This window comes from Dipodomys ordii, unplaced genomic scaffold (genome assembly GCF_000151885.1).
Source record: "Dipodomys ordii isolate 6190 unplaced genomic scaffold, Dord_2.0 Scaffold50, whole genome shotgun sequence".
NCBI classification, from domain to species: Eukaryota; Metazoa; Chordata; class Mammalia; order Rodentia; family Heteromyidae; genus Dipodomys; species Dipodomys ordii.
The window spans coordinates 7,023,737-7,048,897 of NW_012267266.1; the positions used below are offsets into that span (position 1 = coordinate 7,023,737).

Sequence of the window (25,161 nt, forward strand, 5' to 3'; positions counted from 1 at the left end):
TGAGGGGAACTATAATCTGATAGATCCATTTTGAAAGCCAATTGGAAGTATCTCAGTGACAGTGACTCATGCCTGTAATCCTAGCAACTCAGTAGGCTGAGATCTGAGGACTGCAGTTCAAAGCAAGCTCAGGCAGGAAATTCTATCTCCAAGTAACCAGCCCCCTCCCAACCCCGCAAATAAGCTGGAAGTAAAACTGTAGCTCAAGTGGTAGAGCATCAGCCTTGAGTGAAAAAGCTAAGAGAGTGCCAACAACCTGAGTTCAAGCCCCCAAACTGGACTGGCACTTCAAATTCTAAGCACATTTAGAGAGAAATTCTTATTTGCAAATAAAGACTCAAAAAAACATAATGTTCACTTCAGCACTATTTATAATTAGGGGATAAAGAAAATACTGAATTTTCCATTTTAAGAAAAATACAGTGGGTCAGATTCCAAAAACATAAAGATTAGTTGAGTGAAGTACAATAAGAGCAAGTAGAAAAGGAAGTCTGAAGTGACATTCAATGTAAAAGCCAAGACTGTACATTTTATTTCCCGTGGCTACGTACTACTATAAAAAGACTGACTTTTTATAGTAAAACTTATTGTGTTATACATGCATAAAAACTATGTACATACTGATCTTTTAAGAAAAATACTATGCACAATACTGTAGTTCATATTTCATTCTCCTCCCTTCATTGTTAGCAAATGTACAGGGAAAGCTCTGAAGATTACCTGAAAAAATAAAGATCTCCAATAAAAACAACATACTTACCTCTGGACTCATTTGAAAGAGTAGAAAACTCAGTTCATCATTTGTAAAAGGAGTATGATTTCAGTTTATAGCTCTTATTATTTTGTATTATTTACAATCTTTACAAAGTACTTAACCATTTATTAGCACTTTATCTTCATAATATTCCATTTTGGACAGAGGGAAATACAGGTTCCAAAGTCAACACATTACTGCTGATATTCCAGGCACTGGCTTTAATAAATGGATACACATTTAAAAAATACAAACAAGTATGAGTACAAAGTCACACTGCATTACTTCCATGGTAATTTAGTAATTCTATCATATTCCATTAGATAGAAATCCTATTAGTTAACTACTTTCAAGACTTTTTATCAAGAGATCATTCTTTAAAGTTCTGTCATCCTAATGCTGAATGGGAGTGTCACTTGTGTTCAAACCTAGTCAGCTGCATTTCAGGAATGACAAATCATGAATTCAGAAAGAAAAGCCTCTGAGGACAACCTTTGATAGAATTTGGAATTTTACTTTCCTCTCTTGGTGTATGTTCAGACTCTTCCTATAATGATTTTAATTGGGCAAGTAACATTCACATTTCTGATTCAAGAACAACTTTCTTCAGGAACATGATAATGAGGGAAGCACTAGTCCTGTGTTAGGAAGTTGAATCCACTGAGATCCCAGCTGACTTTATTTCCAATCGCCTGAACACAAGGGCTGTAGCTGAAAATGTCAGCTATGTCTGGTAGCTCCAAGAGTCAACAACTCATGTTTTCATGAAAGGTTTCCCAGAGGGAAACCTTTTTTTTTATAACTATATTATGATCCATTTTATCTGATATCTTCCATTTAATTCAGCACAACTCTGAGTTGAACCCATTTAATGTATAACTTTATTTCAAACTCTTAAGCTTACTTATAGCAAGGCACTTTTGATATAGTTTAAAACACACATGCTTTGATTGAAGAGTGACTGTAAATGAATCCAGTTTTCTTCCACTTGTGATAACAATTTTGTCATTTCTTCTAGGAGTACTGGCTCTGAAGGAACCATTTTGAGGTGCAACTGAAAAGTAAGATAGCTACTTTATTAAACAAATAAACAAAAAAAACACTTAAATATTCCAGTTTGGATTTTTTTCCTACTGAGGAATCTATGAAAATAGTACCTAGTTTTTTTTTTTTTTTTTTTTTTTGCCGTTCGTGGGACTTGACCTCTCGGCCTGGGCACTGTGTCTCAGCAATTCAGCTAAAGGCCAGCGCTCTACCACTTGAGCCACAGCACCACTGCCGGCTTTTCTGTTTATGTGGTGCTGAGGAATCGAACCCAGGGTCTCATGCATGCAAGGCAAGCGCTCTACCACTGAGCCACCTTCCCAGCCCTAGTTGTTTTTTCTTAAATAATAATTTATTATTGATTCTGACTTCCTACCTCCAACTCTTTTAGTTTTTAATCATGTTTTGTCACTCCTGTAGAAAAAGAAATACTCCTCACTCTTCAGCCAAACAAAAGTCTTGTAACCAGATCCAAGTTTTATCACTAATTCTGTGCTTCCACAGGTCTCTCCTTTCAGTATAATCCATTGGCAACAAACAAAAGACTTTTTTTTGCTTTATTTTCTAAATACATAAGTAAATTTGTTTTGGAGGAATAAAACTTGTATATGGGAAAATACATGAGATAACTTATATGGCACTTGTATTTTTAATCATTTACTATTATCTAAATATCTAGCATTCAAATACTTTTAAAGTAATTAAATGAAGTGAGAACTCATTTTAGATTACTAACAGGCCAAATGAAGTATATGTTACTTTACATCGGCGTTATCTATCTCCTTTACTACATTATACCACTAAAACAGACCTTCAAAACATACTTCTACTATATTATTCAAAAGAGCAAGTTATGCCAAATCATGTGAAACTCCTTTAACTGTGAGAGTTGAATGCATTGATTTCAGTGAGACAAAACTTTCTCTTCACAATCACAGAAAAACTTACAAAATGACTACTTAGGAAAACATTAAAAGGCTCAATAAATGGGAAAAAAAATGACAAAAAAAATCACGATACAGTTAAAAGGTGCTACAAAAGACTACAAAACTGTTTGGGCCAGTACTGCAAATGTGTAGTTATAAACCACATGCAGTTATTCAAACTTTATTACAATTCCATAACATTAAAACTTAAGCCTCTCAGCTCTACCACTTATATTTTGAGCATTCTACAACGTATAACAAGTACTGTTGTACTGGAGACGGTGGATACAGGCCATATCCACCTTGGCAGAAAGTTCTAGTATATAATGTTGCTATTGAGGAAGGAAAAGTAAACCATTAGCTCACATTACCTTACCTTCAGAAATAATGCAAGGTAAGCCTGGGCTAACTCAAAATCCCGCTTTCTGTCCAACATCATTCCAATCATTCTCAGAAAACTTTGCATAACTTCTATAGATCCACCACCATCCGGAGACAAATTCCGCAGCTCTGTTTCAATTCCCGAGGGGCCTAACTCTTTCAGAAGGTTCAGAGCAGCTTCATCTACATAACATTTTAAAAAGAAAATACTTACTAGTACTTTAAGAAACTTTACTTTCAAGTACTCTATCAAACCCAAGTATCACACACATAGAAAAAGTGGTTTTCCTTTCATGCCTCAATAAGATATATTCAAATGGGACAAGGAATTCTTTTTGTGCATTAATTTATTTCCAGTCAAAAAGTTGAACAAACATTACAATAAATGTAAATTAGCAAAAAGCACAAGACTAGTACAATAAACAGTATTAAAAGCACTAAAGCTTTTACATGGTCAGTGACTTAAAGGTTTTTCCTGCTGTTAAAGAAAATCTAATGCTTCACACTTCATGATACTCATCAATCAGAAAAAACCCTTAATGTAAGTTGGAGACCAAGAGGTCCATTACACACTATTAAGTGATTAACACTGGGAATAAGCTGAGGTAGGGATTTTTTTTCAGTATTATTATAATAGTATCACAAGATCATTTAGAAATGCTATCCCAGAAGTATACAAAAAAGGGAAAGGCTCCAGGCACAGCCCTTATTCTTAACTACCCCAAATCTATGTTTTCTCTGTAGATACACACTATTACTTCCCTTGAATTCTACGAATATATACTCAACACGCAACTGTTTAATAATGATTTATTTGCTATCACAATAGCAATATTGTTGTCTGAGCAGTATACCACCAAGAAAAATTCTCATCAATTTCACTTTCTGTCCTCCAGCATGTTTTCACTTTGAAGTGTTTTTCCCCTCCCAATACACAAAACAAGTACTCATCAGTACCATTCTTTGAATTTGTCCAATGTACTACAGTGATGTTGGTATAAAAACAAAAGAATATGTATCACAAGAGTTGATTCAAATTTCTTGTTAAAGTGACTGTGTAAAATTACTTGTAATTCTAATTACTCATTACTATTAGCTGTAGCTATAATCTGCATCTTAAATATATTAATACATTCACAAATTTTTGGTGGTAGGTTTGAGCTCAAATTCAAGCTTGCTAGGCAAGCAGTCTATTGTTTAAACCATGCTCCCAGCCCTTTCTGCTTTACTATTTTATTTTTCGGATAGGGTCTCAAACTTATATCCCAGGGCAGCCTCAGACTGGGATCCTTCTTTCTCTACCTCTCAAGTAGGTAAGATTAGAGGCTTATATCATGACCAGCCAAAATTGCTCTTCCATAGGATAGTTTGGGAATATATAAATTTATCCAAGGTAACATTTTGTTTTATTGAAAATGGCTCTACAAATGTAACTAATAGCTCTACAAATGTATAAAAAGAAAAGATTGCAAATTGATTATAAAAAAATTTTTTTTGGTGGTACCTAGGCACTTCAAGTACCTAAGGCTATTATGTTTGCCAGGCAGATGCTCTGCCCTACAGAATGTATGAAAGGTTTTCAATAAAGATTTTCATCTGCATCATCTGATTTTATTGCAATTAAAAAGCTAAAATTAATACAGATTAGAACCAAAATTTCATTCATTTTTAAGTTTTACTGTTTTCTTTTAACTACTAAGAAATCTAGTGTTTCCTTCCATTTTTCCTAAAATAAAACAAACAAAAAATATTTGCTAATATATTCTACAGTTAACTTACATTTATTATTCAATAGTCCTTCTTCAAGTTTCAGGCAGAAATCTGATTTTTGAGCCAAAACCCCAAGATTTACTACTCTAGACTTAAATGAAAACAAATATATATTAGTCAAAGAACAACAGTGTCACCAAAAAGCCATCATCAATTTACCTGTATTTGTAAAACTCAGTCTTGGCAGAGAAATACATACAAACATAAACTACAGACTATCCCAAATGGAATTTTACCTGCTGGGGATCGCTGCTTTGTTCAGGTACAGCAAATCTGGGTACAAGTCCAGGAACAGTTGGAATAAAAAATGGTGCTGATTTGGGTACTTTGGGTGGCTCTTTTGGTTTATTTTTTTTCTGATGAAAAGAAAAATACAGTAAATAATTATTTATCAGGTTTCTAAATCAATTTTGAAACAGATACTGAAAAACAAAACAGAACAAAACCCTTTCAGATTAGATTGCTGAAAACTTCAATCTATTTGACCAATACCAAGCTAATCTTAAGCCAAGTTTTCCACACAGACCTCCAAACTCTTATATTTTCTGTATGTTAGTGCAGTGTTGTATCTTAGTTAAGAAGCAGAGTAATCTGAATCTTTGCTCTACTAGTTGAATATTCTTCTGATCACTTCTTTCATAATCACTACTTGTATTTTATTATACTTCTAAACTTTTCTTAAATATTTATTATCTTTAGGTAGTTGTACAAAGGAGGTGCCATTTAAAGCAGTTTATGAATATACTGTATCTTGATAAGTGGCGCCTCCTTTGCCATTTTTACCCCCCTCTGACCCACCCCTCCCTTTTTTCTTAAATTTTGTGGTATATATCATGAGTTCTTATGTTTTGTACTCTTCTGCTTTTAAAGCCATATCCTAAAGTCCTCATTCCCCCGCTCCACCCCAGATTGACAGACTGGACAATATGATGGAGAGATCACGACTATGCTTCCATTCAGCACACATTTATACTGATGTCCAATTTCAGTTTCCACTATCATCGTTTCAATTGCTTCAGCAACTCACAAATGAGTCATGAAATATATTCCACTAATATACACCATGGTAGAAAAATTTTTCATGTGAAAGCTTAAGGAATTTCTCAAAGACAAAAGGTCTCACTTTGCTTTCGCTATCAAAGTATGTATCTCATATTAGTTTTGCGCCTAATCCCGACACAGAAAGGTCTAAGTCTTTGTATTTGACAGAGCAGACTGTAGGTTAATAAATTACCTACACCTAAATAAACTAAAAAATCAGTGACACTTAATTAGCCATCAAATACCTAGCAGTAAGACACACACATTATTGTAGCAATTTTTCCCCTCTTGTTCTAAAAAAGTAATTAGATTGGATTTAAAATATACTACCTCTAGTAGCTCTACAGTTGTGGAATGTAGTTCTTGTACATTGAAACATCTGCAACATGCTTTCAGAGTTGACACTGGAGGATATCTTTGTGATAATCACATTAGATGAATTAACATTCAACCAAATAACATTGTCTAACAAGGGTTCGACTCAATGCCCTCAAAACAAAGGCAGCTATCACTCTGCTTAAAAACCAACACCAACAGCAAAGTGTATGTACTGTGTGGTATCAAGTGTACTTCATTACCTTAATAACATCGAGATTAAGCAGGTTTTTCCACCTCGATTCAGGGAGAAGGGATAGGGTCACCAACTTCTCATTTAACTGCTCTGGTGAGTCATATTCTATCATTTCATCACTTGGTTCTACTTCTTCTTCGACTTCTATGTCTTAAAATATATATTCAAGTAGGACAAATGAAAAATAATATTTATATTAATTCATTCCAAATCCATTATTATTTTGTAACAAGTTTACTCAATATAGCCTATCTAATCTTTGCATATATTTCCTTTGTTTATCCCCCTTTTCTTGATTTTGGAATATTAAATGCATTTTTCATTATCACAATCAAAATGCTTTTACCCTAATATGTTACTTGATGCCTGGGGTTTTTTTTTTTTTGGCAGTAATGGGTTTAGAGCCATTGGTTATTTTTTTTTTTGTCGGTTGTGGGGCTTGAACTCTGGGCCTGGGCGCTGTACCTTAGCTCTTCAGCTCAAGGCGAGCGCTCTACTACTTGAGCTACAGTGCCACTTCCGGTTTTCTGGTGGTTTATTGGAGATAGGAGTCTCACGGTCTCTCCTGCCCGGGCTGGCTTTGAACCACGATCCTCAGATCTCAGCCTCCTGAGTAGCTAGGATTACAGGCGTGAGCCACCAGCGCCTGGCTCGCCATTGGTTATTTTTGACATGGGATCTTACGTTTTGCCTGGGTTGGATGGAATCTTTCTGCTTCTGCTTCCCACCATAGCTAGGAAAAAGTATGGAATCCCATGCAAAGCTGTTAAGATGGAGTCTCCTAAATTTTTGTCTAGATTGGCTTCAAATGGCTATCCCAGTAGCATAAGCTATTATGGTATCACTTCAATTATGTTTTTCTATAAACTGTAGTTACTCAAATACTTCATACCTGTTAAAAATACTTTGGCTACATTGTCTTATATAGTAATAGTCCTTTAAAGTAATTTATATTATGTCTCAAGAATTACTTTAGTATTCAGTGATTACCTTGAGTTTGACAAGTACCAGGAAGCATCACTGCTGAAGGAACATAATCTGTAGGAAGTGGTCGCAGTGAAACAACTGAATATAGGGAAATATTAGACCTGCAAAATCAAAACAAAGTCAGATTTTAAAAGGTTTCTTCAGAAAAACCTCAATATCTAATAATCTTTACAGTCTTAAATTTGGGACAGACTATATTAATTTAAATTCCTTTATTTATGCCATAGATGTTATCACAAGAAAGTTATTTAAAAAAATTAATAAATAGAAAAGGATTTGTTCTTTAAAAGAGCATTTTTCTTTTTTCTTTTTTTTCTTTTCTTTTTGTTTGCCTCTGTCTCTGGGAGTATAAGGGGAGGTACAGAAATGAAGGGATAAAGGGTAAACAAATATAGCAAAGGTAATCATGGGACACTATGTTGAAAATGAATTATACCACTTGTGGGTAGGATGGGAGGGGAAAACTGGGAGAGGACAAGGGAAGGAGTGACATTGTCCAAAGGAAATATACTATTCGCCCGACACTTAGGTAATTTCAACCCCTCTGCGTTTAGCATTTTCAAATAAAAAAAAAGAACTAGAAAAATGAAACAAAAAAAAGAAATAGAAAAAAATTTTATTCTCCTCGCTGGTAAGTACAATTCAACAAATTAAACATATAAACTCAGGAAATAAAACCTTTCTAGGCCCAGGTTATTATCATTTATTTCCAGCCTTATATTTCAACATAGATTTGAGTATCACAATAAATATCTTATAATGTTTGTTATGAAAAATCAAGCAACTAGAATTAACTTTAGCATTTTGCTCCCATCCATGCTATATTTAAAAAAAGCAAATTTTAATTTACCCTTCCTGAAAACAAAAGCCAAACAGGACAACATAAATATCATGTACTTTAGAAGACACACTTGAACAAAGCTATCTAAATTATCAAGCAGATGCTAAATGAGCCAAAGACTAACTTATTATGATTTAGCTATCTATGTTAACCAGGGACAATTCTAGTATATAAACCGAAAAACTAACAGTTACTGTAGGAACTATGATTTCATCCTCTGACCCAAATAAGAGAAGCATATGAAAGAACTCACCAAAGATAAATTCCAAGGTGGTCCACATGGGAAGTTGCCAGAAAGTCTCCAGTAGGGGACATAGTTACATTGAGAGGAGCTGAGTCCAACAAAAAGCAGTCTATAAGGCTACAAAAATAATTAAAACATTAAAGTACTTAAGCTCTACTAAAAATGATACAATTCACAAAAGTTAATGTTGAATCAAAGCTTTTTGGCTTTTATGCTACTTTCAGATGTAAGTTCTTCTATTCCAAGGATTACTTAATAGTTAAAAAAAATTCTTTTCGGGGGCTGGGAAGGTGGCTCAGTGGTAGAACACTTGACTTGCATGCATGAAGCCCTGGGTTCGATTCCTCAGCACCACATAAGCAAAAATAAAAAAGCCGGAAGTGGCGCTCTGGCTCAAGTGGAAGAGCGCTAGCCTTGAGCTGAAGAGCTGAGGGACAGCACCCAGGCCCAGAGTTCAGGCCCCACGACCGGACCCCCCACCCCCCAAAAAAAATTCTTTTCAGGGTGGGGGGAGAGAGGGAGCTATATGTGGTGATGAGGCCTTGACACTGAGGAAGGAGGATCTTGAGTTCCATGACTGCTATCTCAAAAAAGGCAAAAGAAACAAAATGTCTTGCCAATTTAATATTTTTGGACATTAGCCTATTTCTTCTACCTTATTAAGAAGAAAAAGCACATACACCAACTATATTACCTTCCACAATTTTTTTACTTTGGTTAAAATTACATGATGTTCATTTTTAGAAAACAGCAAAAAGGCCAACAAGCAACTAACAATACTTCTAAATAGTGTCTCAAAAGCAAGTTTTTTAAATTTAGGAAATAGCAATTTTAGGTGAACTTTCTGAAGCTAACTGACTCACTTTTGTTTTAGTGTATGGAACAGGAAAGAGAGGCACGGCAGCAGTTATCAGAGTTGGACCCACTAATAGCACTCTCATCTGTGCTTATTGTAAACCAGGGATACATGTGGGCTATGAGTACCTCATGCTGCAGGGAAATGAGAACATCAGGGTTTTTCCTTTCTAAATGTCAGACTATTTCCACATGAAGTTATCTAATTCCTGAGAAAGTGTTGGATTAGTAGCAAGTTTCACTCCATTAAGCCAATTTCTGACACTGCCAAGTTATGATAGAGAAGATATGAAAATATAAAGGAAAAACTAGGAGTTTGGGCCCTTTAAGTTCAAGAATAACTTCAAAAAACCCTCAAAATGAAGTCTGTCTGTATTCTCTCTTTGACTAGCAGGAAGGAGAAACAAGCTTTCCATTTAAAGATTTACTCAATCCTGGTCTCTATTGTACAGAATTTTTTTTGTAGGTCATGGGGCCTGAACTCTGGGCTTGGGTGCTGTCCCTCAGCTCTTCAGGTGAAGGCTAGTGCTCTACCATTTGAGCTACAGCACCACTTCCGGCCTTTTCTGCTTCTGTGGTGCTGAGGAATCGAACCCAGGGTCTCATGCATGCAAGGCAAGCACTCTACCACTGCGCCACCTTCCCAGCCCCTGTACAGAAATGTTTTAAGAATTAGTTAGGCTCTACTGTTTACAGGGCCAAAATATTGCCAGTATAGTGTCATATTAGGAAAATCCCCCAATACATTCATATTAAAAACCTACTCAACCCATTAACCATGGTATACCACACATTATGGCAATGACTATAAAATGGCCTGAGGGACTTAAACTCACCACCCAGATGGAAGGTCCCAAGTCCTAATAGTGCAATCCATTGCAGCACTTATTAACCAACGACCATCAGGACTGAATGTCTAAAACAAAGTAACGCAACAACAAAAAGCCATATAAATTCAGACATACTGGTATATATTTATGGGTATATACAAACACATTTAAGAATATAAGATAAAATTATTAAGGCTTCATAAAAAATTAATACTTAAACTCCCTTAAGCCAGACCCAAAGAAACATAGGTCCATGGACTACCTTATTTGTAGTAATTAGTATTCATCTAGGATAATTAGCAGATGAGCCGAACAGCTTAATAGTTAGGTACATATGACCATATAAGATGAAGCTAAGCGAAATGAACTCCAAGACATGGACACAAGAGGTTTTCCTCTTGTTGTTGTTCTCAATGGACTAAGCGATTTCTTTTTTCTTTTGTGTTTTTTCCCTTATGGTGTATCCCCTGTTGTCACTGCACTCGATTTTGGCACTCTGGGTATTGTATATATGTTTATCTGAACTAGGGAAGGGAAGGGGAACAACAAAATGGTGAGACAAAGGACAAGGGGGAGATCCTATGCAACAACAATACTCAATAGTATGTTGGAAATGATGTGTACAACTTGGGAGGGGGGAAGATTGGGAGGGAGGGACAGATGGAGAAAAATGAAAGAGGGGGTAACAAGTTCGACAAATGTACTCACTACCTTACTTATGTAACTGAACCCCTCTGTACATTACCTTGACAATAAAATTAAAGTATAAATAAAAATAAAGAAAGTCTAAACAACTGTAAATACCAATCATTTTTAACATTAATATGTCTATGAGAATATTGAAAAATTATTTATGAGGTATAAGGATTTTTTTTTTTACTTTCAGTTCTATTTGTGGAAGCAATGATAGGTCTATTTTCTTAAAAGAAAGTATGCTTTCTAAGAATCCAAGCTGCCATAATTTTGAGGACGGTAAAAATTACCTTAAAATACTAAATTTCTTGAGGAAGGCCTTGTAATTACAGCTTCATTTAAAAATTTTATTAATGAGCAAGCACAAGTGAGAAAGTTTCAGAAGGAGAAACTGGCAGAGGATGTTCACATTGACAGGTGTTTTTAAAAATGCCAATTCATCATTTCCATTCTCATTTCTACAGATGCTGTCAAAACTTAATGGGTAATTTTGCCAGCCTCTTAGGTGCAAAGCAGAATTTCCTGACCAATTTCTTTCTTCTACCTTTAGGAAAGGAAACATTTGCATTCAAATTCTTACTTCTGGTGTCAGATCTAACAAGTAAATTTACCTACTGGTTTGTCCCCTAGTACTTAGGGTTTTATCTTTATACAGTCTTCAATTGACAATTTTAAGTTGCTGGATTTTTTTGTGTGTCTTTCCCCCCCCATACCAGATCTGGAACTAAGGACCTTGTGCTTGCTTATGTGGTGCTGTAGCACTTCAGTATCTTTTTTTAAATGAAGAAAATGCTTTTAAAAACATTTCTAATGGGCTGGAGGTGGTAGAGCACCAGCCAATGAGTAAAAATGTTCCACACCAAGTTTGAGCCAGTCTCTGACAAAAAATGAGGAACATTTCTTATTATCATGTGCTCCACTGAGTACACAATGACGAATGTAACAAAAGACTTTAGGAGATAAGATACGTAAACTCTAGACATACTAGACTAGAATAAACCAGAGATTTCAGGCTATTTACTATTTTCTTATATATAAAAAAGACAGAAAGAAGTTCTCTTAGCCTCATTTAATAGTTTAGCCTTATTTAAAATTAAAGCTAAATTTTGGGTTTTGTAATTCAACCTGATAGCATCAATTCCCTAAAAAATATTAAACATTTTCAACTTTTTCTCAATATTTATTTGAAAATTAGCTGCAATTTATTATTTATTCTAAAGTCTCTTCATGATGGGCTTAATGCTATTAAAATATAACAAGTTCAATGATTTGAACATTTCTACAGAAATGAGAAGTTTTGTCTTACCATGTCATTGATTTGGCCTTGGTGTCCTGAGAACTCTCTGACAACTTTCTTAGTTTCTATGTCCAAAACCGTAATGGAGAAATCATCTAAGGCAAGTCCCAAGATACCACTAGCAAGACAAATGTACCAGATTCAAAAAAACAAAGAAAAACAACCTGAGTATTCCATTTTGTCAATCAAATTTACCTTTCAGGAAATTAAACTAAAACAGTTTCATTTTCCCATTTGGTAACTTTAACAACTGTCATCAAAAACAACAAAAGAAAATAAAAAAGGAAAAAAGTCCATGATTACTGAAAGTGAAATTTACCTGTCCCGATGTAGTAGCATCATGTTTGGAGATGAATCAAGACTCATGGAATGGATTAAAATTTTGTTTTTAAAGTTCCAGAATTTGAGTAATCCTTCACTGCCAGTTGTAATTGTCAACTGGTTTAATCCATCCACAGCAACACCTCTCACAGATCCTTTGTGAGCTTTAAAAAGAGAAGAGAAATCATAATTGGCAGTGTCTATCAAAACAATACACAAAGTATGACTGTTTATATCTAAACTCCCACTATTCAGAGTCCTTAATCTTGAAATTAATCTGGGTTATGAAGCAGGGAGATCTTTTATTTTACTGTTCATATAAAAAACAGAAAGCAAGTTGATGCCACAAGTTGATTTCAAAAAAAATAATTGTGATTTTTGTCTAAAGCAGAGAAGAAAAAAATCATATTAATAACCACTTTCCTCTGAGTCCGTCTTTATTCTCTTTGAATAGCTCAACATGTATTTATAATAGATAAGGTAGTATCTGCTATACAAGGTACAATAATCCATCTAAAATTTGTTTTTTAAAATAAGACAAAGAAAAAATTCAGTACCTTGATCAGTGCCAAAACTTCCTCGATGTATACCGGACTGCATGTTATATACATCTACAGTACCTGACGAGAGGCCAATGACAGCAAAGTTTCCACAAGAAGTTATATCTACTGCCTTTAAGGAAAAAAGAGCATTAAAAATGAATTGGCTGACTAGTTTCTCTTCTTTTTCCTTTTTGTTTTGATGGTACTACAGTTTGAACTCAGACCATCAAAGCTCTACCATTTGAACCATCCCTGTTTTTTGCTAATTATTTTAAAGATGGTGCCTAATTAACTTTTATGCCCAGGCTGGCCTCAAACAATAATCCTCCAGATTCTAATCTTCTGAATAGCTAGGATTATAGGCATGAACTATCAGCACCAGTAGTTTTCTTAAATATAATTCTATTTGTGGGCTGGGAAGGTAGCTCAGTGGTAGAGCACTTGCCTTGCATGCCAGAGGCCCTGGGTTCAATTCTTCAGCACCACATAAGCAAAAAGAAAAAAGCCGGAAGTGGTGCTGTGGCTCAAGTGGTAGAGCGCTAGCCTTGAGCTGAAGAGCTGAGGGACAGCGCCCAGGCCCAGAGTTCAGGCCCCACGACCGGACCCCCTCCAAAAAAATATATAATTCTATTTGTGTTTATTAAGAAATATATTTAATTCTGTTTCCATTTAAAAAAAATGAAAATTATCCACAACAACAAAACACAACTCAACTGAAATTTAGTCAATTTAGGCTGATGCTTAATTGTTAATTTACTTGTAGCAGTGCTGACATGCAATCACATTCCACTACTTTAATTTCGCCCTTACTTATATTATTTTTTTAATAGTCTGAATACTGAAAACATAGTCCAGTTAGCATTCCCATATCAAACATTGATGTATAAGCAGTTTCTATAAAAAATTGGGCTGGGAAGGTGGCTCGGTAGTAGAGCACTTGCCTTGCATGCATGAGGCCCTGGGTTCGATTCCTCAGCACCACATAAGCAAAAAGAAAAAAGCCGAAAGTGGCGCTGTGGCTCAAGTGGTAGAGCGCTAGCCTTGAGCTGAAGAGCTGAGGGACAGCACCCAGGCCCAGAGTTCAGGCCCCACGACTGGACCCAAAAATAAAAATGTATTTTAACATTTACAATATCAATAAGGTACCAATAAAATGCCTGTTTATCTATGTTGAAATTTTGAGAACGAGCTGGGTGCTGGTGGCTCACACCTGTAATCCTAGCCTATTTAGGAGGCTGAGATCTGAGGATTTCAGTTCAAAGCCAGCCTTGGCAGGAAAATCTGTGAGATTCTTATCTCCAATTATTGACCAGAAAACCAGAAGTGGTGCTGTGGCTCAAAGTAGCAGAGCACTAGCTTTGAGTGAAAAAGCTCAGGGACAGTGCCCAAGCCCTGAATTCAAGCCCCTAATGGGGGGTGAGGGGAGGGGGGGGGAAAGTGTGGTAGATCATGCCAGAGAAATCACTATCACTGACTGCCAATGTGTGTCACACAAATGTAGCTCACCCAAGAGGTATTTCAAAAACTGAATTTTATACCTAAACAGACTTAAATAGAAAATATTAAATTGGAGTTTATCTAATAATGCAGGCAATTGATACAGCACTATATATTCTATGGCATTTGTATGTGTATATATATATAGATGTATATATACATTTTTTAAAAAATTAAAGCTTAGTCTTTAACAGAAGTATTTTAGCCAGGAAATAACATTCTAACTTTCTAAAAGGAATACAAATGTCATCTTGCCTATTCTGAATAACTCATTTTCATGCAAAGCTATAGTTATACCCTCAGGAACTAATGGAGATACAAGAGTATCACCTACAAGTAACAAAGGCCTGTCTGTCTGTCCTGCTATGCTTAACAGAACTTGTATTTATCTTAATGGGCTTTACTGTTGTCAGACTGCTTCGAGCCTTTTCTAATTTACTCATTTTAGTAATGTATTATTAAAAAAGAATAAGCAAAAAGGTGTAACTTGAGAGTTACACCTTTGAGGAACAAACTGTCTGAGTGCATGGACTAACAATTACTTTTTTGGCATTATCTGCGTGTTATTGGCTTTGTTCCAAATAGTTGAGGTTAACAGACAAATGACTCAGCTCCAGTTAAGTACACATACACTAAATGTTTTGAATGAGTTGTTATAGGCTGGCTGTTAAGGTTTCAAAATGAGCTGTCTGAGTTTTAAACCAAGTCTGTCATTTACTCCCTTTACTGAACTTAGGCATGTTACTTAGTAAGCCTCAGTTATCTGCTAACAGAAGACTGTATTATAGAAGTGTTGCGAGTATAATTATCTTTATTACCATTACTGCAATCATTACTCAAAACTGTGGGTAAAATTCCTCAAGAAGCTTAAAATAGACTTTCTATGCATAGAAAAGCTTAAGGCTGGCTTTTCATACCAAGGGACATTAGAGCATATGTACAGACAAAGTAATTTGTACATATAAAGTGAAAATGTTGATTTATACTTTTAATTAGCATTTCCAAAAGCAGAGGTATATACTGAAATGATGAGAATGAACAAGTTCAACAATGTTGCAAGATATAAGATCAAGATGCAAAAGTCAATTGAAAAAAATAAAATTCAAAGAAAAAAATCTAACTAAGTGGTATAAAATATTTATTGGTAAGTACAAAACTGTTGACAGAAATTATCCACGGAGCAGAGATGCTCCATGAATAACTCATTTTCATTAGTTTATATAAATCAAAATCCCAGGGCTGGGAATGTGGCTCAGTGGTAGAGCGCTTGCCTTGCATGCCTGAGGCCCTGGGTTCAATTCCCCAGCACCACATAAGCAAAAGGAAAAAAAGCCGGAAGTGGCACTGTGGCTCAAGTGGTAGAGCGCTAGCCTTGAGCTGATGGACAGTGCCCAGGCCCAGAGTTCAGGCCCCACAACTGGACTCCCCCCACGCCCCCCAAAAAAATAAAAATCCCAGCTGTCTTTTTTTTTTTTTCTTTTTTAAAGAAATTGAGTTTAAGCCTGTTACCAGTGGCTGGCATCAGTAATCCTAGCTATTCAAGTTGAGATTTAAGGATCAGGTTTGAAGCCAGTCAAAAGCAGGAAAATCCATGAGATTCTTACACAATTAAAGAAAGACACAGACACACACACACACACAAAGTGAAGATGTAGCACAAGTGATAGAATGCCAACCTCAAGTGAAAAAACCTATGGGAGAGTGCCCAGACACCTGAGTTCAAAGCATATCAAAATAAACAAACAAAATCCACAGGGCCAAAAGAGCTAAGAGAATCTTGAAAAAAACACAAACCAGCTGGGCGCTGGTGGCTCATACCTATAATCCTAGCCTCTCAAGAGGCTGAGATCAGAGGATCAAGGTTCCAAGCCAGCCCAGGCAGGTAAGTATGTGAGGTTCTTATCTCCAATAAACTATAAAAAGAACTGGACGTGGAGTTGTGGCTCAATTAGTAGAGTGCTACCCTTGAGCACAAAAGTTTAGAGACAGTGCCCAGGACTGTCAAACAGAAAAAACAAAAAAGGCAAAGTTGGAGTCATAGTTCATGACACTTACTACAAAGCTGACCTAATAAGATGGTGCAGTACTGGTATAAGGACACAAATGGCCCATGACCACAGAGAAGATTTTTAATACAATAAATCCTCAAAATCATATTGAAATCCTACTTTACACTCCATCCCAAATAATTAAAAATATTTCTGCTGGTTAGAATGAATAACTTCAAATGTTAAACTATGTTTTTTCCACCAATACTATTAGTAAGCAAGTATAACAAAATTACCAGAGGACAGTTTGAAAGGAGAAAATATTGTAAGAAAACAAGATCACTTACTGTTGCAGTAATATTATCTTTCGTCAGTTCCTTTGGCTTGAGAAAGTAAGATCCTATTGTAGACTTCTGATAGTTCCACGTTGAGCAAGATAGCTTACCTCGATGGCAAGCAATGATACCATCCCAGTCACTCTCACGAGCTTCCTCTAAACATAATTAAAATCATAAATCACATCACTTTCACTCCCTTATTCATGTTAGTTAATTAAGCATTTAATAGTCCACTAGCAACACAATAGTTCAGTTACACTAATCCTAAAACAGAAATAGTATCTGATAGTTTTCACTCAATAATCCCATTATTTGAGTACATTTGTCTTAAACTCACTTCTCCGAAAGAAGTCCAGCTCAAATGCTATAGTATACTTAGGCTTCAGTGTCCTAAAATCTTGATTTGTCAGAGCCCTGTCCTTATATTTTGATGTCTCAGTTCTTACCTTCCTTACTTCATTATACCAAGCATGTAGTAAAAAGGGCCATAAAATCAATTAATATATTAATAGCTGTTTCAGAGGAGAGCAAAGCCCAAATTTAATAGATAGCAAGTTCAGTTTTTATAGGCAATGTACAAATATGAAAACACGTAAAATATCAAATAAGTTATTATGCCATCAGGTAAGCTCATGTCAAAAATAAATCATCTTTTAGTCCAAACAAGATCAGCAGGCACTTAAGGTTATCTTCTGAATGCATAGTAATATTTATAAGTGTAATTACTAAAACAGAAGACATAAAGTAAAAGAACTGAAGAAATATAAACCAAAGAATTTCATACAGCAGCATGAATTTACTTACGGGCTGCAAACTTTGTGACAGGAGGAAGTCTTACTGACAAGGTATTCTGAAGTCCTTTACGTTTCACTCTGTTTTTGTTTATTAGTCCTGGGATTAAGGAAGAGGATAATAGCTATGATAAACATAAAGCTACCAAGTGCCATGTAACTATAAAGTTCAAGATATTTCCATTTAAACCAGAGCAAAATAAAGATGTTACTACCACTATTAATAATCATTTCTGAAATTAAGTAATTAAGATATAAACTCACATTACAAAAGCAGTTCACACTTGTAAACCTGTCACTCAAAAGCAAGATTTGAGGATCAAGGTTCAAAGCCAGTCTGGGCAGGAAAGTCCATAAGAATCTTATCCCCAGTTAACCATAGAAAAGGCTGGGAGTGGGACTATGGCTTAAGTGGTAGAATGCTACCTAGCCTCGAGCAAAAGAGCTCAGGGACAGCATCCAGGCCTTCAGTTCAAGCCCCAGGTGTGGTACAACAATGATAACAAAAAGATAAAAATATAGTATGACAGTCTTGAAGTCAATCAAAAGAGCCATTTATAATTATAAAATGGCAGTTTCATTAGAACGGGTTACAGAATCAAAATAAAAGAAAGGCCAGTAATTTCTCAATATTGTAGCAATAATCAGGGATTTACTGAACAAAGACTGAATGATTACACTGGGATTACGGAAAAAAAATGTTAAAGGCCTTTGAATAACACAGTACATGTAGGACCACACAGAGAAACTTAAGTCACTAAAAACATGAAAGAGGCTGGAGGCCATAGCTCAAGCGGAGCATCTGTCAATAAGAAGGAAGCCCTAGAGTCTGGAGGATGATGGTAGAGGAGAAGCTGAAGGCTAACCAAGCTCTTGCATAGAGAGCAGTTTTAGTGTTACAGTGAACAGTCCTAGGCTAGAGAATCACACCAAGTGTGCCATCACAGTACAAAGTGTTTGGCCAGAGAAGGAAAACCCAGGCAGCTTGGTTAAAGGAGACAGATCTGAGCACTTGCTGGTGTCCACGGCGGTGGCTGCTGCCCAGGCCTCCATATCAATAGAGCGAGCCTGGGACAAAGGCGCCAGATGCGGTGAGTGAGCGAATTCTACTCATCACCAGCAAGAACTGAGAAGGAGCAGAAATCTTCATCCTGCTGATCACAGACCATGGATGGCCCAGAAACCAAGAGATTGGTGTGAGTACCCCCAAGACATCTCCTTCTCAAGGATGCTGACAAAGGCCCAGCCAAGAAGCTAATTCCAACTCAGGCCTTGGAAGAAAACAATAGGAGCCATTCAACAGGTCACAAGAACCTGACCTGCCCGGCTCAGCTCCACCCAGGGAAAAGTCTCCCATCCTAGACAGTGAGGGCTCTGCCCCTGGAGAAGTGACCTTCACTGGGTAAACAGAGCCAGAGGCTACCCACTGCAGCCTAGGCAGTCACCCAGCAGCAGGAAGGGTAAATGAAAAACAATTGAAAATCAGTAAACATAAATCCTGAGAATGGCTCCAGGTCAGGAGCTAGCACCTCAAGGAAAAGCTAGTAATTGCTGATAGGCCTCAAACCTACCCACAACCTAGCCTCATCCATCACAGCAACTCCCAGCTAGAGGAAACAGCCATCTCCCTCTTTTGTGATACTCAAAGCAGATCTCCCTCCCAATAAACTAGCCAGGGAGGAGGATCACAAAGTCCTGGGTAAGGCAGAGCTTCTTTCTGCCAGCTCAAACAAACTAACTTAAGAAACCAATCAAGCCACAGGAAAACCAAACACCACAAGCAAACCAGAGACTCCACCAAGAGACTGGTTATGGAGATACAGATCCTTCCGTGCCCCACCCTCCCCCCCCAAAAAAAAACAAATAACTTTTTTGTACCTATTTTTTAATTAAAAAAATTTGTTTTCTAATTTTTCCCATAATTTTTATCTTAGGTGTATGTGTGTAGTTTTAAATCTTTTTTTTTTTTTTAACATTTTGGTCCTTCTTTTTGTTTGTGTGACTTAATTGCCGTTCTGTTCATCCCCAGATATATACCCATCGTCGATTATTAGACCTTATCCTTCGTTGTGTGCATACATAATTCAGAAGTTGATTACTCAATTCACAACCTCTTAGGCTTAACTCATTTAATATTAGTATTATTTCTATATACTTATATACTTTTTAAGTATTCCATTTTAATTTTTTATTTTTTTCCTTTTTTCTCTCTCCTCATTCTATCCTTTTCTTCTATCAGTATTATTTCTTTATACTTACATAAGTTTTGTTCCATTTTTTAAATTTAAATTTTTATTTTTTCATTTTTTTTGATTCTTTATCTCTCTCCTACTTTCATGCTGTTTTATCTGCTTTCTCTCTGAAATTAGGGCTTGGTTAAATTCACTCTTTCCTTTTTACCTCTCTATATTCCTCTAATCCTATTTTTCCCCACAATTCTCCCTAAACCTATTAATTTCTGGTCTGCTGAATCCCTCTTTGACATTCTTAGCTCATTAATCCATAACTGTTTGACGTTGAAGCAGATTGTATCTGTTGAAATAGATTGTGTCTGCATCCATTTTGACTATGTCAATCAATCTGTGCAACTACAGGACTCTAGTTGATGCTTGCCTTAATATAGTTTTCTAGAGTGAAACTGGTGTTACTTTCAAACCACATAGGCAGAACAAGCTGGAGAAACAAGAAAAATGGCAATTCCAGGTATCTCAACTCCCACTCATGATAATCAGGTGACAGAAGAATTAATGAATAATCCCCAAAAGCTCTAGAAACACTACTGGTAAAGATGGTGAATGAAAAGACTGAAAGCCTGGCAAAGGATTCAGTGAGAGCGTGATAGGGAGCGAGATAAGGCTAACCATAGATTAATACAGTAACTTCCCAAGCATGATGAGGCTAACCAAAAATTAATACAGGAATCTCCTGAGTGTGAGGAATGTAATCAAAGATTAATACGGGAATTGCATGAGCAGGCTGAAAATAGTCAAAGAGTAACACACGAATTGCCTGAGCAGGATGAGAGCAGACAAAATCAATGGAGGCGTTCATGCAATCCATAAACAGAGAAGTGAAGGAATCCAGGGAGGCCACAAAGGGAATGCTGAATGGAGCCCATCAGAAGCAAAGGGAGTCCAAGGAAACCATAACCAATCAACTATGGGATTGGAGAATAAACATTGAAAACCAAATTAAGGAAGTCCATACAAGATCTAAAACAAAGCTCCAACAAAGAATCTGAAGCCATCAAAACCGACCAATTAGAAGGAAAGGAAATCAAAAACAAAGTACAAAGTCTTGACAGCAGATAAGACAATGCAGAAGATCGAATTTCTGGAATTGAAGACAGCCTAGATATTATAGAGAAAGAACATACAACTATCCAAGACAAACCCAAGAAATATGATAGATCTATTCTACATTTAGAAGACACCATCAAAGCCCTAATCTGAGGATAATGGATGTAGAGGAGCACCTAGAGACAGAGTTAATGGTCTAGTATATTTAACAAGATCCTAGTACTTCCCAAACATGCAAAAAGATAGGCCTATTAGGATACAAGAAGATTTTAGAACCCCAAATAGACCAGACCAGAACAGGATATCCCACCTTTACATTATAATCCACACAGGATCAATTCAGACCAAGGAAAGGATCCTTAAAGCTGTTAAGGAGAAAAAAACCAATCACCTATAAAGGAAACCAGTTAGAATAACCTCAGATTTCTCAGCAGAGAAAATTAAAGCAAGAAGAGCCTGGAATGATATATGCCACGCCCTAAAGACAAACAACTATTAACCAAGAATACTGTACCCAGCTACTCTCTTTCATAAGGGAAGATCAAATAAAAACCTTCCATAGCAAAGAAAAACTGAAACAATATATCTCCACCAAACCAGCCCTACAAAAGATACTTAAAGATGTCCTACACATACAAAAACAAGAACACAATAAAGATCAAGAAACTGCACCAAGAATCATAGGAAGAACCCAGTTGTCACAGCCACCAAGAATGTGGATAACATGGCAGGAACTACCAAACACCTATCACTCCCAACTCTTAACATTAATGGACTTAACTCTCCAGTTAAGCGACATAGACTGTCTAGTTGGATTAAAAATCAAGATCCTTCTATCTGCTGCCTCCAACAGTCACACCTTGCCCATAAAAACAAACATATTCTTCTGAAAGTGAAAGGCTGGAATAAAATCTACCAAGCAAATGGCCCCCATAAACAGGCGGGAGTTGCAATCCTAATACCAGATAAAATAGACTTCAAATTAAAACTAGTGAGAAGAGATAAAGAAGGTCGCTACATACTAATTAAGGGATCTCTCCTTCAGGAGGATATTACAATTCTAAATACCTATTCACCAAACAATGGAGCAGCCAAATTCATCCAAGAAACACTACTTTCCCTCAAATCTCACATAGATCCAAAGACATTAATTGTTGGGGACTTTAACACACCTTTATCCCCACTAGATAGATCAATTCAGGCAAAACCTCAACAGAGAAACCACAGATCTAAACAACTGCACAGATTAACTAGATTTAACAGACATCTACTGAATATTACACCCAGCAACATCAGAATATACCTTCTTCTCAGCAGCACATGGAACATTTTCCAAAAGAGACCACATTTTAGGTCACAAAGCAAAGTTGTCCAAATTCAACAAACACTGAAATTATGCCCTGCATTCTCTCAGACCACAAGGGAATAAAATTAGAACTCAACACCAGAAGCCACCAAAGAAACTCCTGTAACACATGGAGGCTGAACAACACATCGTTGAACCACCAGTGGATCATGGAAGAGATTAAAAAGAAAATTCAAGTGTTCATGATATTCAACAAAAATGAGCACACAAATTACCAGCACCTCTGGGACACAGCAAAGGCAGTAGCCAGAAGCAAGTTTATAGCTCTGAATTCCCACATCAACATATCGGAGGTATGAAATCTTTAACAAGACACCCGAGGCTCCTTGGAAAAGAGCAGCAAGCTAAAACCCAATCCAGTAGACAGAAACTACTAATTAAAATTAAATCAGAATTGAATGAATTAGAATCCAAGAAAACCATAGAAAGAATCAACAAAACAAAGAGTTGGTTCTTGGAACCAAATCTTACCAGAAAAAGAAAACATACCCAAATAAACAAACTCAGCGATAAGAATGAAACATCACCACAGAAACAACCAAGATTCAGAACATTGTAAATGAATACTTCTCAAACCTTTATGCTAATAAGTTTGAGAACCTGGAAATAATTGACATGCGGAAACTAAACCAACATGAGTTAAACCAACTTAACAGACCCATATCAACCATCGAAATAAAAACAGCAATAAGAGACCTCCCATCTAAGAAAAGTCCAGGACCGGATGGATTTACAGTGGAATTCTACAAGTCCTTCAAAGCAGAGCTCACACCAATACTTCTCCAACTCTTCAATAAAATTGAAAGAGAAAGTTCACTACCGAACTTTTTCTATGAAACCATCATAACCCTCATCCTAAAACCAGGCAGGGACTCATCAAAGAAAGGGAACTGTAGACCCATTTCTTTGATGAACATCGCTGCAAAACTTCTCAACAATATTTTGGCCAATTGACTTGAACAACTCATGAAAAAAATTACACACCATGATCAAACAGGATTCATTGCAGGGATGAAAAGATGGTTCAATATACACAAATCATTCATCACATCAACAAGAGCAAGGATTAACTCACATGGTTATCTCAATAGATGCAGAAAAAGCATTTGACAAGATCGAACACCCCTTTATGATGAAGGCTTTGGGAAAACTAGGAATCCATGGAACATTCCTCAATACAATAAAGGCTGTATGACAAATCTGCAGCCAGCATTATACTTAATGGTAAAAAACTAAAGCCATTTTCCTAAACTGAGGAACAAGACAAGGATGTCCATTCTCTCCACTTGCTTACAGCAATAAGACAAGATGCAAACATAAAGGGAATACAAATAGAGAAAGATGAAGTAAAAACTCTCCCTCTTTGCAGATGACATGACCTTGTATTTTAAAAATCCCAGGACTCCACTCCCAAATTACTTGAGCTGATCAGAAACTTTGGCAAAATAGCAGGGTATAAAATTAACCCTCAAAAATCAATGGCTTTTCTGTATGCCAACAATAGAGCACTGTTGAAATCAGAAAAGCAACCCCTTTTGTAATAGCCCCACAAAAAATAAAATACCTAGGAGTTAACTTAAATAAAGATGTGAAGGACCTATATGATGAAAACTTTAAAAACCTGAAAAAGGAAATCAAAGCAGAAGTTAGGAAGTGGAAAAACCTCCCATGGTCCTGACTGGAAGGATCAACATCATAAAAATGGCAATACTGCCAAAGGTATCTACAAATTCAATGAGATACCTATCAATATTCCAACCTCATTCTTCAAGGAAAGAGAAGAAGTAATCCAAAAATTCATATGGAACAATAAAAGACCCTGAATAGCAAAAACAATCCTTAACAATCCTTCTTAACAGAAAGAACAGTGCGGAAGGAATATCAATACCAAAGCTACAAAGCCATAGTAATAAAAACAGCTTGGTACTAGCACAGAACAGACCTGAGGACCAATGGAATAGAACCCAGAAATGAACCCATAGACCTATAGTCCACCTAATCTTTGATAAGGAAGCTAAAAAAATAGAATGGAAGAAAGACAGCCTTTTCAGTAAATGCTGCTGGCAAAATTAGTTAATCACCTGTAGAAAACTAAAGCTAGATCCTTATATATCACCCTGTGCCAGATCAACTCCAAATGGATCAAAGACATCGAAGTCAAAACAGACATCCTGAAAACATTACAGGAAGGAATAGGAGAACCCCTAGGTCTCCTTGGCACAGGCCAAAAATTTCTTAATAAGACACAGAAACACATCAAATCAAAGTAAGGTTGGACAAATAGGATTTCATGAAACTGCAGAGCTTCTGCATGTCAAAGGACATAGCTAGCAAGATTAATAGAAAGCCCACAGATTGGGAGAATATCTTCACTAGCCATACAATGGACAAGGGTCTCATATCTAAAATATTCTTGGAACTCAAAAAAATAAATTCCCCAACAATAAATCTTCAAAGAAACAACTGCCTGATTAATAAGTGGGCTAAAGACTTAGAGACTTCTCTGAAGAGGAAATAAGAATGGGTAATAGACACATGAAGAAATGCTCAACTTCTCTGGCCATAAAAGAAATGCAAATCCAAACAACATTGAGATTCCATCTCACCCCAGTCAGAATGGCTATAATCAAGAAATCTAATAACAACAGATGCTGGAAGGGATGTAGCCAGAAGGGAACCCTACTGCATTGTTGGTGGGTGTGTAATCTTGTTCAACCACTTTGGAAAGAAGTATAGAGGTTCCTCAAAAGACTCCACATAGAGCTTCCCTATGACCCAGCAATCT

The 25,161-nt window shown here is 36.4% G+C and overlaps 1 protein-coding gene across 2 annotated transcripts in view; it reads right to left on the reverse strand.

Annotated features, from left to right (window-relative positions):
- Window positions 1-218: 218 nt before the first annotated feature.
- Window positions 219-25,161, reverse strand: part of Wdr36 (WD repeat domain 36) — a 38,145-nt gene continuing 13,202 nt past the window's right edge. For both annotated transcript variants that reach the window (XM_013020450.1, XM_013020451.1), the window contains exons 11-23: window positions 17,725-17,811; window positions 16,930-17,075; window positions 13,113-13,227; window positions 12,554-12,719; window positions 12,244-12,352; window positions 10,251-10,330; window positions 8,569-8,676; window positions 7,478-7,575; window positions 6,495-6,637; window positions 5,112-5,231; window positions 4,885-4,966; window positions 3,101-3,288; window positions 219-1,808 (exon numbers count right to left, since the gene is read on the reverse strand). In XM_013020450.1, the coding sequence (XP_012875904.1) occupies window positions 1,659-1,808; window positions 3,101-3,288; window positions 4,885-4,966; window positions 5,112-5,231; window positions 6,495-6,637; window positions 7,478-7,575; window positions 8,569-8,676; window positions 10,251-10,330; window positions 12,244-12,352; window positions 12,554-12,719; window positions 13,113-13,227; window positions 16,930-17,075; window positions 17,725-17,811 (1,592 nt within the window). In that variant the 3' untranslated portion in view covers window positions 219-1,658. The remainder of the gene's footprint in view (window positions 1,809-3,100; window positions 3,289-4,884; window positions 4,967-5,111; window positions 5,232-6,494; window positions 6,638-7,477; window positions 7,576-8,568; window positions 8,677-10,250; window positions 10,331-12,243; window positions 12,353-12,553; window positions 12,720-13,112; window positions 13,228-16,929; window positions 17,076-17,724; window positions 17,812-25,161) is intronic.